This window comes from Siphateles boraxobius, unplaced genomic scaffold (assembly GCF_051911475.1).
Source record: "Siphateles boraxobius isolate OS27281-9 unplaced genomic scaffold, OSU_SipBor_1 42, whole genome shotgun sequence".
Lineage (NCBI taxonomy): Eukaryota > Metazoa > Chordata > Actinopteri > Cypriniformes > Leuciscidae > Siphateles > Siphateles boraxobius.
In genome coordinates this window covers 1,677,501-1,690,667 of record NW_027509053.1, presented here as the reverse complement: position 1 = coordinate 1,690,667, position 13,167 = coordinate 1,677,501, and the positions used below count along the sequence as shown (strand labels likewise).

General features: G+C 42.8%; 1 protein-coding gene across 1 annotated transcript in view; it reads right to left on the bottom strand.

Moving 5' to 3' along the window:
* LOC143707657 (FGGY carbohydrate kinase domain-containing protein-like) overlaps positions 1-13,167 on the bottom strand; it is a 45,476-nt gene that overhangs the window by 30,286 nt on the left and 2,023 nt on the right. Inside the window, exons 2-4 of the mRNA XM_077200044.1 lie at positions 10,854-11,045; positions 10,638-10,749; positions 10,434-10,572 (exon numbers count right to left, since the gene is read on the bottom strand). Of these exons, the coding sequence (XP_077056159.1) occupies positions 10,434-10,572; positions 10,638-10,749; positions 10,854-11,033 (431 nt within the window). The 5' untranslated portion in view covers positions 11,034-11,045. The remainder of the gene's footprint in view (positions 1-10,433; positions 10,573-10,637; positions 10,750-10,853; positions 11,046-13,167) is intronic.

Sequence of the window (13,167 nt, the reverse complement as noted above, 5' to 3'; positions counted from 1 at the left end):
AACAACGACTCCAATCACCCATCCTTTTGACTTCCTCACTTCTCCTGGGTGCTCGGCGTGGCCTCAACAGAGTCCCAGGCCTTGATCAAACCAATCATGCGTTCCTGGAGAAAGAGAACGCTCAACCAACTTCCACTTGACACTGCCGGAACCATCAACGACTTCAATTTTCAACAACTTCAAGAATTGTTCCCATTACAAATGCAAGTATTCAATTCAATGAAATGTGAAAATGAAATTCTGATGGTTCTTCTCATAGACCCTCTTCCGGTTTCCAATTTCATCCTATCACTAACCTATTTATGTATTCATGTGTGTATGTTGTTTAGTTTATTTATATTCATATAAATATCTATATTTAGTTAATAAAACTTGTACATAATATGTATTTGGTTCTGTTTTGTTTGCAATACAAGTCACTTTACGATCACGGTTTTTGCTACTGGCTCAAAGTGCTGTACAGGCGAAGAAATAATTATTCTTCTGTGGCCATGGAAGATACCCTTTATTAGAATAAATTAATAATCAAAATAGTTCTTTGGACGAACTGATTAATTGATTGTAATATTAATTCAGCCACATCAAGTTAATCCAATTAACTGACCCAAATATTTATAATTAATAATAACAAGATATTATTGATTATTAATATTTCCAAAAAAGCTGAGTTCCTTACATAATGGTGGAGAATTTAAAGGCATCGTATTAAACATTGTATGCAAGCAGACAGTAATCAATCATATGTTGTCCCATAAGTTTTATTAACATCTCATACATGCACGTACAAGTTTCTGAGTAAATCAGCAAAACTATAGCCTGAATATGCCTTCCTACGAATGGCAGAAAGTTCACAAATGCTATAATGCATATTTAAATCGTACGATAAGAAACTCCTGATATTAGCGAAGAAAGCCTAATTTCAGATATAAATCGAGCATAAGCCTTCTCTGACGAAGAAATCTCAGATTAGCCGCGCGCATAAATGGTACCAGAACTAATTAACCTGATATGGACGAAGAAATCTCCATTTTCAGCATTTTTGAATGTGATCTGAGCGATGTTCCTCAATCACCGATTAAGGCCTTATTATGCGTTACGTCATTGTATTCATATTAAACCGCTGAAGCGCTCATATGAAACAATCGCGTCGAATTAGTGGTATAAATTCTAGCTTAGCTAACTAGTAATTTGCCATTGTCTGTGAAAGAACGGTGCTGTTTTGATTTGTTAAAAAGAGTCACTCACACGCAACGTCGTGTCTAAGCGAGAGACTCAGTGCAAACTGTCAGCACAGCTCGATCGCTGCTCCGAACGATCTGTGTTGTTGGTTGGCATTGCGTCCGGAACGCGAGCAGGCGTTCCTATCTAGTTTTTCTGACAACAGCACCAATCTCACAGACCCTCGTGTAAACAAGCGACGGCTGTAGCCAATAGCTCCCTCAATCCTAACTTACACGCATGACTTACAAGTAAAACCCTCTACCTCGAGTGATAGTTTTAGCACCGCCTAAAAACTTAGACACGTTAGAGCGTAAAGTGTAACCTTAAACCAAAGACTATAGATTTTGCGTGATTTGAACTGAGTGATTTGAACACGAGTAATGAGAGTCAAAGCTCTTCGAGGCTTTGAATCAAAGGAGTCAACTGAGTCACAAATGACTCTTTGTTTGAAGCGGACTCGCTGGCGACCCCTGCTGGTCCAAACAGTGGAAGTGTAGCGGAAACTCAAATCAACGGAACACCTTTTACAAACCAATCGCAAAGGTTTTATCAAAAGGTGTAATCAGGTAATGGCAATCCGCGAGCTACCTAATATCGTTTAATATGAGGTGTCTTTCAAGGCATAATATCTTAGTAAACCGTAGGGCTCGTTTTATGAAAGCTTGACTTGAAAGTCAATCAGACCCCTTTATCAAATGCGTCATTAAATGTGTACGAATCTATAAAGTGATACGAGATCACATAGAGACCAGATACACAATGGTTCACGAACCGTTGAAATTTAAAACAATTTCGAAACAGCTATGACGCGTAACGAAGTCCAGTTTAATAAAATCACGTGACCTTAGCAGTGATACACTCCGAATGATTTGAGACGAATGATTCACCCTGGTGTCAGAGCTTCACGAAGCACGTCTCATAAGAGGGTTAAACCACCCTCTTCTCTCTCTCTTTCTCTCTCTCGACCCCTTCCTCTTGGTTTCACTTTCAGATTGAAACCCATATACTTTGGGTTTTTATTTGTGTTTCTTTTATTTTTACTTAAATCTACCCCTATTTTATTTTGCGTATTTACACCTGTTGAGCCTGAATAGTCCTATTCAGTTAAATTGAATTTAATTAAATTGGGAATTTAATTAAATCAATTTGCTTAGTCAAGTTCCCCTCTAGTTACCAGAGCTATGAGAACACACAATGTTTACATACATTTTTTATTTTTTTTTTTATTTTTTTTCAATTTAGTTATTTACGTTTGTTTCAGCCTGAATTCTTATATTCAGCTAAAGAAAAAAAGAAGAGCTTAACTAAATTTGAAATTTAATTAAATTACTTGATACGCTTCCCTTTCCTTTTAGTTTTCTTAGAGCTATAAGGACGTTCTAACTTTACCTTTACCTTATTTTAGATCACTAGTCACTATCCTCATCTTCTCTCTCTCTATAGAATTACAATATCTAGCGACTGTTGTTTCCATAGCGAGTTACACAGGTCATTAATATCCTACTTCCTGTCTGTGTTTTACCCATCCTCACTCCTTAGCACCAAGCTAAGTACATGAAGTACGGCTAAACACAAACGCACAGTAGGCCCCAGACAGAACTGGAAACACTTCCCATTGTTTCTTCTTCTTCTTTTGGACCTTGAGATGTCTGATGTGTCCCTGGTAGCTTAGTCTAACAGCAGCATAACCCATAAGTGACTCCTGTTTACCTATGTCTCCTAGCTAAACCTAAATAGGTAAAACACTCCTTTCTTCCTCTTCTTTTCTGGTTTCATCCCATTGTTTTATTTTGGTTTTGCTCTATCTGTTACTCTCGTAGCACAACATGTGAGAAGAACCATCAGCATTTTTGAGTAATAGGTTATGACATGTAAGAGCCCAGTCATCAGTCGATGCTGCTTAAAGCACGTCAACTAAGATACTCAAAACTTTTTTTTTTGTTGTGTGTGCTCACCAACACTAAATTTTAGCTGCTCCACATAGCCATTCTCCCACACAGATAGCTCACCACCTCTGTAGAAACTTGCATTTGCCTTTGCCATTTCTCTCTCGTGTTCCCACAAGTGTTCCAGTAGGCCTCAGACACCCAGCCCTGCCACCAGGACCACCTGAAGACCCGGCAGAGCAGTGTCATGGACATCCTTCAGCCTGAAGCAGGCAACGACCTGCCACGGCAGAGGAAGGAACAGTTAGGCAACAATGAAAGCAGACGTCTGACACCCAGCCTGAGCCACCAAGAGCTGACCAGCATTATCTTCTCCTTGGCCATGCTCCCGCAGGCCTCAAACAGGAGGTAAATGAACTAACGCTGCCAGCCACAGGACTCCACAGAGAACGAACCCTGCTCAACGGGAGAAGGCACAGGACAGATGCAAGGACCCTGACAGAGCAGAGCAACTGAAAGAGATCATCAGTTTTCAGGCGGACGACAGCTCTGAGCACCTGCAAACCGACGGGTAAAGAACTGTTTCACTCAAAGAACTTAAAGAAATGGTTGAACTCAAAGAGAGCTAAAGCCATCAATGTGCAGCGGAAGTCCGAACACTGACTTAGCGATGCTGTAACATTATTGACGCACTCCATGTGGTCCAAAGAGAGCTGCAACAGTCCAACCCACTGCAAATGGACCACACAAGAAAGATGGACCCTGCTGACCTTCACATTAGCAGCGTAAGCTTCCCCAGCCCTGCACAAAGGGGGGAGGAGCCAAAGCCCTCGGCTTAACACTTCACCAGACAGTGCCCTGAGAGCCCCTGCAGCTGCAGGAGGAAAAGGTAAATCAGACAAACCCTGAAATGGCACATGAAGTGACACTCAACAATCTCAAGTGAAAGGTCAGAAACATCCCTGCCAATCTACGAGACATTGATTTTCACCTGCAGTCTCCAACCGGTATGGCACACCGAGACAGACTCCATCTGATCTGGACACATCCAGCCCAGCTGGGCCCTGCCCAAACACCAAGCAGGACAGACCTAGAAGGCCCTGTGCTACCACCACCAACTCCGAACGAGTTGTCTGTGGAACTTACAACGAACCTGTGACGGAGGAGGACACCAGCTTCAAGAAACTTTTCCTCCAAAACCAGTTAGTCACCATATTTTCACCTGCCCCCACGCAATGCCCACTCAACGATGTGTGACCTGATGCGGAAGGCCTCTAACACAGAAGGCCTCCCCAGAAAGGGTTCCTAAGACCCCATTGATCCTGAACTGCAAAACCAGAAGCCACACAGCATGAACACAATGCAAGACTCTGCTAAAAAGTCCCTGGTCAGCATAGGACATAAAACTTTTAAAGTAGATGAAAATGGGTGCTCAAAGAGCAGCAAGACTCTGCATTAGTAAAAATAGAATTTTACTGATATAAAGAAAATCTTGAATGGACGTGTAAGCCTCACCTGCCAACAGACTATGCACAACTCTTTTGAAACAAACATTTGCTACATGCTGGTTGAATTGGCACTGCTACATTAGTTTCCATGACAATGAAGGGTTACAGGAAACACTAGCTCCAAATAGGGCATACCTTGACGCCATAGTGTAGGAAAACCACCTGAGTTTTAAACTACTGTTAACCTACAGGTGTGCATTTGACCATTGCGGTCCAACTGGAACACAACATGCGATACGCATTTTGATCACTGGTTGCTGGCTTGTCTAAATGCAGATAAAACGATAGCGGGAATTGACATCTCTACTGTAAGTGAAAGAGTCTTAGATTTCCAACTGGTATCAGTAAGTTCAGCATTAAAGCGTAAGTCTGTTTGACAAAGGAATCTCATCTCAGCAGCTTGTAAACTGTACCGATATCTATCCTGCTTTGGTTAAAGAAATCCAAATTGCAGTATTGCTAAACCTGTTTCTGAAAAAGAAAGCTCAGGACAGTGTTATATATACGTAGACCTGAGTGATGCTCCCCTTTCTACAATGTAAAGGCCTTACAAATTATTGTTAGATTGATGTAATTCACCTAAATTTTTAGCTGCATCCACAAGCAGAGAGCTACCTAGCGATCAAAACTGTTCACTCGCTGAAAAGTCAGCATTTATGCATGAGAGGGACGTAACTATATAGGCTTAGACAAGCTTTGACTTACAGCAAATCTATTTCCTTACTTTGTAAACGAATAGAATAAGTTGTGTAAAGTAAAGAGAAGAGTTCCATGAGTAAAATTAGCAAATGCCAAAACACATTAGCATTTTACTGAATGTAACATCAAGTTCTTGAAAGACTTAAAGTATAGGCGCCCCCTTTTAACCCGTTTAAACATGCATAACTCAGTAAAATGTGTAGACATTCTTCAGGTACTGTTGAATTGTTCTGACATGCACTGGTTCCCATGACAACGACTTGTCACAGGAAGTGCTAACTCGTGACGTCATTTTGTAATCAAACCAGCCTAGGTGGCTAAGCTAACTTAACCTAGCGTCCATCCAGCTTAGGCTAAGCTAAGCTAACCTAGCATCCATCCAGCTTAGGCTAAGCTACATAATAACTTCTACAGTTAGCGGTTAGCATCATTTACTTGAAGCCTTAATTACAGCTTTTATGTATACAGCGCAAAGTATTCTAAAATACTTTCTTTAACCCCATTTAGGGTTTCTAATTTTTCTCTTTCCTTACTTTCAATTCTTCTCAGCTGAATTTCACCTTCACTAGTTTAGGCATAGTCCTTGCTGAGCGCTGTAGGCTAAATTTGCAGATGCCCTGGCAATTAAACCCAAGTTTAATTACATGTAAGCTGTGTAGCTAGAGAAGAATTATTATAGTTATGAGAATTTTCATCAGCATATTGACTAAACCTTTGGAGGGACACACACGGTGTGGTCTTAAACACGCAACAGCTGTGACCCACTAGGGAGTGTTGGTCCAGGCAAATCTAAAAGTTAGTCACTAGTGCTATTGATTATTCTCAATTTCAGATCATTACCGCTGTTTTGATTACTTACTTTATTTTTTTATTTTATTATTTTATTTCCACTTTGATAATAATAGCAGTCAGCTATTCCCTTGTCTATTCGGTCATCTATATGATTTAATTCCATTTCCTCTCTTGTTCGAATGTGGTTCTATTTCCCATTGGGCCCAGAAAGGAAACAGAGACACCTTTATTTGTGATTGTGTTTATTTTCAACAAGTGCACTCATTTTTGTGACCCTGCGACACAAGTAATTTCAACAATTACTAGGGCATAACTATAGTCCTGAGCATTGATAATAAGCATAATTTGAATAGGAAAGCTGTCCCTTTTCCTCCTATCCTTCACTTCGTCAAGCCGCAGTGAACCACCATTTAAGTCCAGAGAAATAATTTAGTCATAAGAACCATCTTAAGTCATTTATTTCATCTCGGCTATGCCCTTTCCAGGAAATACTCTAGGAACCACACAAGTCTTAGCCTCCTAACATCCACAGCTAAGATGATAAAGATACAAGAGACACATCACTAGCTAGATACACATGAAACACCTAACTTTATGCTACATATCTAGCGAACCCATTAAACAGTGGTTCTGAACTTTTAGGGTCATGAATTAGTCTCTCACCACAAGTGTGCCAAAATGTCACAGAGCCTCTGCTTAACCTGACCCCAACCTTCCAGCTTACCAAAGACTATGACAAACCAATGGACACTATGAGAAACCACCTCTAACCCCTCCAACCACCCACGAACGCCGTCTGCACCCACCGACAACCGGTGCCCCAGACAACTGAAATCAACAAGCACACGCTGCGTGCACAGGACAACACTCTGTGGTATGCACCTGATGACATCGCTGCGCCAAAGCTTGTGGTGCCACAGTGCAAAAGGGGGGTTCATGCCAGTGTATGCCCATGACGCAGCATGTGCTGCACACCGCAGCACCAGAACACCGAAGCAATTGGCATACCGGCGTCCTCGAAGCGGAAAGACTGTCCTAGCCAACAAAGGACGACAGTCGCTGAGATCTTTCCTCCCTTTCTCTCTCCCTCTCCCCTTTGTCTGTTCCAGGATGCTGCTGTGGTTAGTCTTCCTGTGCCTCCAGCCAACCAGAGGACAGCCGCAGTCGGTCATCTCACCAGGTCCGGTATCAGGCAGCGTCCCGAAGGAACAACCGGGACTCCTTATCACCAACTGCAGGACCCACACCCAGAGAGTGTATGTTCGACTCCACTCCCTCGCCCACGCTGAGGCCAATGTCGAACACATGCTCAACCAACTTGAAAAAAAAAATGTCACACAAGCAGAGCCAGATGGACACAACCGCCACTGCCGTCGGAACTCTGTTAACATTGGCATGTCCAGTGTCAACGCACTGAACCTAGCCACCGTGAGACAACGTGTGGCTGAAATTCAAACTGAAATCCCACAGCTAAAAGGGCAACTCACAACACAGAGTGCCTCCCTGCCGTCCATCGGCAAGACATCGAAGGGAACTGTGGTAATTCTCAACACCCACAGCGTTCGGCTGAACCAGACAGTGAACTCCATGAAACAGCTGTTTACTGTCTTCCAGAATGACTTTACTCAAACTCAGCTGGTCTGCAGTCTCTGATCCAAGACACACGCTGCCCTGCTGAGGCCAAACCTGAATCAAAGCTGGAAACCTCATCCTTCTTCAAGAACCACAATTTCACCCTAACTCCAGAATGACAGGTGATACCCAGTCAAGGCACCTTCTGCCCCAACACCTGCTGCAGAGACCTGTACTGGGCTACTGTCCACATCAACCGCCGTGGAACGACCACCACTCCAGAAGACGCGAGCAACCAGAGGCCACCATGGCCTTCCAGCCTTCTATGACAAAGGTGTGTCTGATCTGTCGGCACTTTCAACTTCGATCATGGTTGTCCTTGAGGGGGACAACAACGGTCGAAAGGGGGGGATGTAGGGTCTGGACCAATCAGACACACACTAATTATTCATATTCACTATATTTAATGAATATAAAGATCTATGAAACTCTCCCCCAAAACTAACCTCACAAATGAAGTTACTTTGTCAGCCGGGTGTCCGGTTACAGAACACTTTAAGACTGATAACAGACTTTACGACCTCAAAGGAATGTGGCCACATGCGCCACATGCTTAAGAGAGAGAGACCATCTTTAATTAAATAAACTTTGCGGTGTTACTCTGATCTATGAAGGAACATGCCTCACAGAAACTGTGATGATTTACTGTCTCGTGTACTATTAGGTATAACAACATGGTATGTTTGATTGGGGTGTATGTGGTTGAACAACCACCCAACGTTAAATATAACCTCACCTGTATCATGCTTCCTAGCAAATTAATCCTCATTTAATGACTCACACTTTGATGTACATCACCTTCTTCTAGAATGCAGTGTGGATGTGTTATAGCTATTTTAGCATTAATGAAGGTATAATCATATTATGGGACAAAGATCCGTAAATCAACTAAGAGCCACTTTCCCTCTCAGACATGTCCCCTTTCTGATTGGTCGAGTTCAACCCTTAGGGGAGGATCTTCTCCAGGCCTTATTAGAGACAGTCCACATGTGACCTCCCTCTCTTAGTTTTTTCATCCAGCCGCAACACTGTTCTGGTGAGACTGGGGAGCCCCCTCCCCCTCCACGGGGGCCCCAGGGCCCAGCAGGCCTCGATTCCAACCAGATCCGGCCTCATGGAAAAGAGAGAAGACTCTCTCACAAAGAACCAAGGACAATCTCAGGAGTTTTGGAACAAAGACTCCAACCAACAAAGACTCCAACCAACAACGACTCCAATCACCCATCCTTTTGACTTCCTCACTTCTCCTGGGTGCTCGGCGTGGCCTCAACAGAGTCCCAGGCCTTGACCAAACCAATCATGCGTTCCTGGAGAAAGAGAACGCTCAACCAACTTCCACTTGACACTGCCGGAACCATCAACGACAATTTTCAACAACTTCAAGAATTGTTCCCATTACAAATGCAAGTATTCAATTCAATGAAATGTGAAAATGAAATTCTGATGGTTCTTCTCATAGACCCTCTTCCGGTTTCCAATTTCATCCTATCACTAACCTATTTATGTATTCATGTGTGTATGTTGTTTAGTTTATTTATATTCATATAAATATCTATATTTAGTTAATATAGATATTTTTCATCAGTCAGACCTTAGTTTCAGTAGTCATGTCAAAGCAATAACTAAATCAGCATATTATCACCTGAAAAATATTGCAATAATTAGATGCTTTGTTTCCAGTCAAGACTTAGAAAAACTTGTGCATGCTTTCATCACCAGTAGGGTGGATTATTGTAATGGACTTCTCACTGGCCTTCCCAAAAAGACCATAAGACAGTTGCAGCTCATACAGAACGCTGCTGCTAGAATTCTGAGCAGAACCAGAAAATATGAACACATCACACCAGTCCTCAGCTCTTTACACTGGCTGCCAGTTACATTTAGGATTGATTTTAAAGTATTATTACTGGTATATAAATCATTCAATGGCCTAGGACCTCAATACATTGCAGATATGCTCAGTGAATATAAACCCAACAGATCACTCAGATCATTAGGATCACATCGGCTAGAAATACCAAGGGTTCACTCTAAGCATGGCGAGTCTGCTTTTAGCTACTATGCCAGCCGCAGCTGGAACCAGCTTCCAGAAGAGATCAGATGTGCTCCTACAGTAGTCACATTCAAATCCAGACTCAAAACACATCTGTTTAACTGTGCATTTACTGAATGAGCACTGTGCCACTGTTCGTCCGACTGTTTGCACTGTATTTTATTTTATGTTTTAATTATTCTGATTTCTGTATTTTATCTTTTATTCTAAACTGTTTTAATTATTCTGATTTCTTTTGATTATTTTAATTTCTTCTATGTAAAGCACTTTGAATTACCATTGTGTATGAAATGTGCTATATAAATAAACTTGCCTTGCCTTGTCTTGCCTAATAAAACTTGTACATAATATGTATTTGGTTCTGTTTTGTTTGCAATACAAGTCACTTTACGATCACGGTTTTTGCTACTGGCTCAAAGTGCTGTACAGGCGAAGAAATAATTATTCTTCTGTGGCCATGGAAGATACCCTTTATTAGAATAAATTAATAATCAAAATAGTTCTTTGGACGAACTGATTAATTGATTGTAATATTAATTCAGCCACATCAAGTTAATCCAATTAACTGACCCAAATATTTATAATTAATAATAACAAGATATTATTGATTATTAATATTTCCAAAAAAGCTGAGTTCCTTACAGTAGTTTGGCCGGCTGCATTTCGGGCGACATCACCCCGCCGACCCCCTGAAGCACTCTGTGTTTGGTGTGTGTGATCCGAGCGGCTTGTTCTGCGGCCCGGTGGTCCATCCACATCACCACGTTCCTCTCTCGGACGCCTGCAAGTAACACTGGGTCAGAGCGCTGGCTCACGCTCTCCGCACGAGTGATAAACACGCCTCACCTGTGTGATTGACAGCCACGGGCTGGAAGTGCCGATCCAGAGCCACCAGTGAACAGGTGGCATCAAACCCGAGCCCTCGAACACACGGCACGTCAATGTCCTGAGTCACTCTCTGAAAATAAACGCAAACAGCCATTTGACCAACACAACTCCAACAGAGTCCTAGACAATGATGATGCACAGTTTATGTGCCTGCCGGACAGATGGTCGCCCCACCTTCACGGCCCGGCAGCACTTGCTCCAGATATCAGCTGACGACTGCTCATAATGCTCCGCACGCGGCTCCCAGATGACAACGGACTCCTCTGCTGTGTGCTTGACCTGACCGTCCGGAGTGACCAGAGCCGCTCGCACACTGGCAGTGCCTACATCCACCGCCACATAATACCTGCTCATCTCACTGGACACCTGCAGAAACACACACACACACACGTGTGCTAAGCACCCTCAAACACAAGCAAGAGCACCCTCAGTTGATACTGTAATAAAATATTGTATTTGGATAACAGATTTTGGCCCGAACCCAGAGTAATCCCAGGTTTGGGATAGGACAACTAAGTGAGGAGATGGGGTGGTGGATGGACGCTGGAAAACTGTCATATAACAGCGGTAAAAGCTACTATATGTATACCTCCTTATGTTAATTGAGTTGCCTGGATGAGTCCCATGACAATTACTAGGTTAATTATCTGAAAGTGCTTCTCCCGAACTTTGTTAATAAAACATCATTTCACGAGTTCACACTTACATATAGGGGTGTGACAGTTATTATATAACCGTGAGACCGACGGTTATAGTTAAACACCGTCATTAGAGCTCTATAACCGCCAAAACCGTGTTATTTAAATTATTTTTACAAACATGTCTTGTTTGTAATGTAATGTTTGTAATTCAGAATGTTTAAATACTAATATCAGCTTACGAGGGAAACGGAGGCGGAGTTAAGTGATGCTTGGCCGGAGACTGCTGCAGGAGATGATTCGAGAGAGGTCTGTGCCACTTTACCGATCAGAGCGCGCGCTGACACGGAGTAAAGCCTTGTTTATACTCGACGCGTCCGCACGAGCGCGAAGATGCGCGCGGCAAAAATGACGCGACGGGTGTGCAAGACCGGTAAAGCCTTGTTTATACACGACGCGTCCGCACGAGCGCGAGTCTCGGCTCACACGTGTGTTTGTGTGTGTGTGTGTGTGTGTGTGTGTGTGTATTTATGTATTATGCACATTTTATTATTGTTCTTCTGTCTTTTACAACTGTTTTAACTATTGTTCTAGTGTAGCGATGTTTCAGACAGTTGTAATTGTATAACTGGAGTGACAAACAACTTGAATGTGAGCCTACATGGTAAATTCAAACTATCCAAGCATGACTTAGGCCCCATCCACACTACTACGTTTTAGTTTAGAAACGGAGACCTTTTGCTACGTTTGCACCTCCCGTCCACACTAAAACGGCAAAAACGAAGACCTAAAACGGAGAAGTTTAGAAACGCTGCCGACCCCGTTTTGCGTTTTGAATCTCCGGAGGGCGTTTTAGTGAAGACGGGTCAAAACGGAGGACTTTAGAAACGATGACGCAGAGGCTCACGCTCGGCTCTCTGATTGGATGTCATACAACGGAAGAAAACGCACAACAACAGCCTGGACTACCAGTTACGTTAGAGCAAGTAAATTCTGCATTTCACAATGCTATAACTGCCTACATGCACCGGAGGCAAGCTATTATTCCAGCGACCTGTGACAGTTCCCGTGTGCAGCGGCGGTATCGACCATACATGGAGCGTCGGTCATGGGTTAAGCCGGGACGAACCAGCACATGGTGGGATAATTTTATCAATGAAGTTGTGGTTCCTGAGGAATGGTGCGAAAACTCTTGAATGTCCAGATCGGCACTTAACAACCTCAGAGAAATCTGAGGAATAATCAATCCGTTTCCTGTTTACACCGGCACGCGCATGCCCAGTGTAGGTGAATGGTCACGTGATCCGCGTTTTCAGTCGTTTTAATGTGGAAGGAGATCAGTTCTAATACGCAGCTCAAACGCTGGTGTGGACGGAGATCGTCTTCGTTTTAATTCTCCGTTTCTAAACTAAAACGCAGTAGTGTGGATGGGGCCTTAGCCTACCAACCTGTGCAGGAGGAGCTGACTGCTCTTCATCACTACTGCTGTACCTATACTGAGCCGTTTCACTGCTGCTATAGAAGCTGTGGCTGCCTCTGACTCTTTTCTTTTTTGAAGAAGCTCTGAATATCTCTGCTTCTCTTCATAACTATTCTCTTAACCCTAACCCTGGGGGAAATGTAATTCAATCACTCAATCAATCAGTCAGTCAATTCACTTTGAAGTAATAGCTATAACTACAAACATAAAGCAGGATCATTGTCAAATTGGGTTAGAATCAGTGTGCAAAATACAGGTGTTCGTGGGGCTCTGGAACCCCTTAAATAACAGCTTTGACTCCATTAAAATGTCAAAAAGAAAGGTGTCAGCAATGTGCCTAATTATAGGATCTACAAAGGTTTATTTTTAC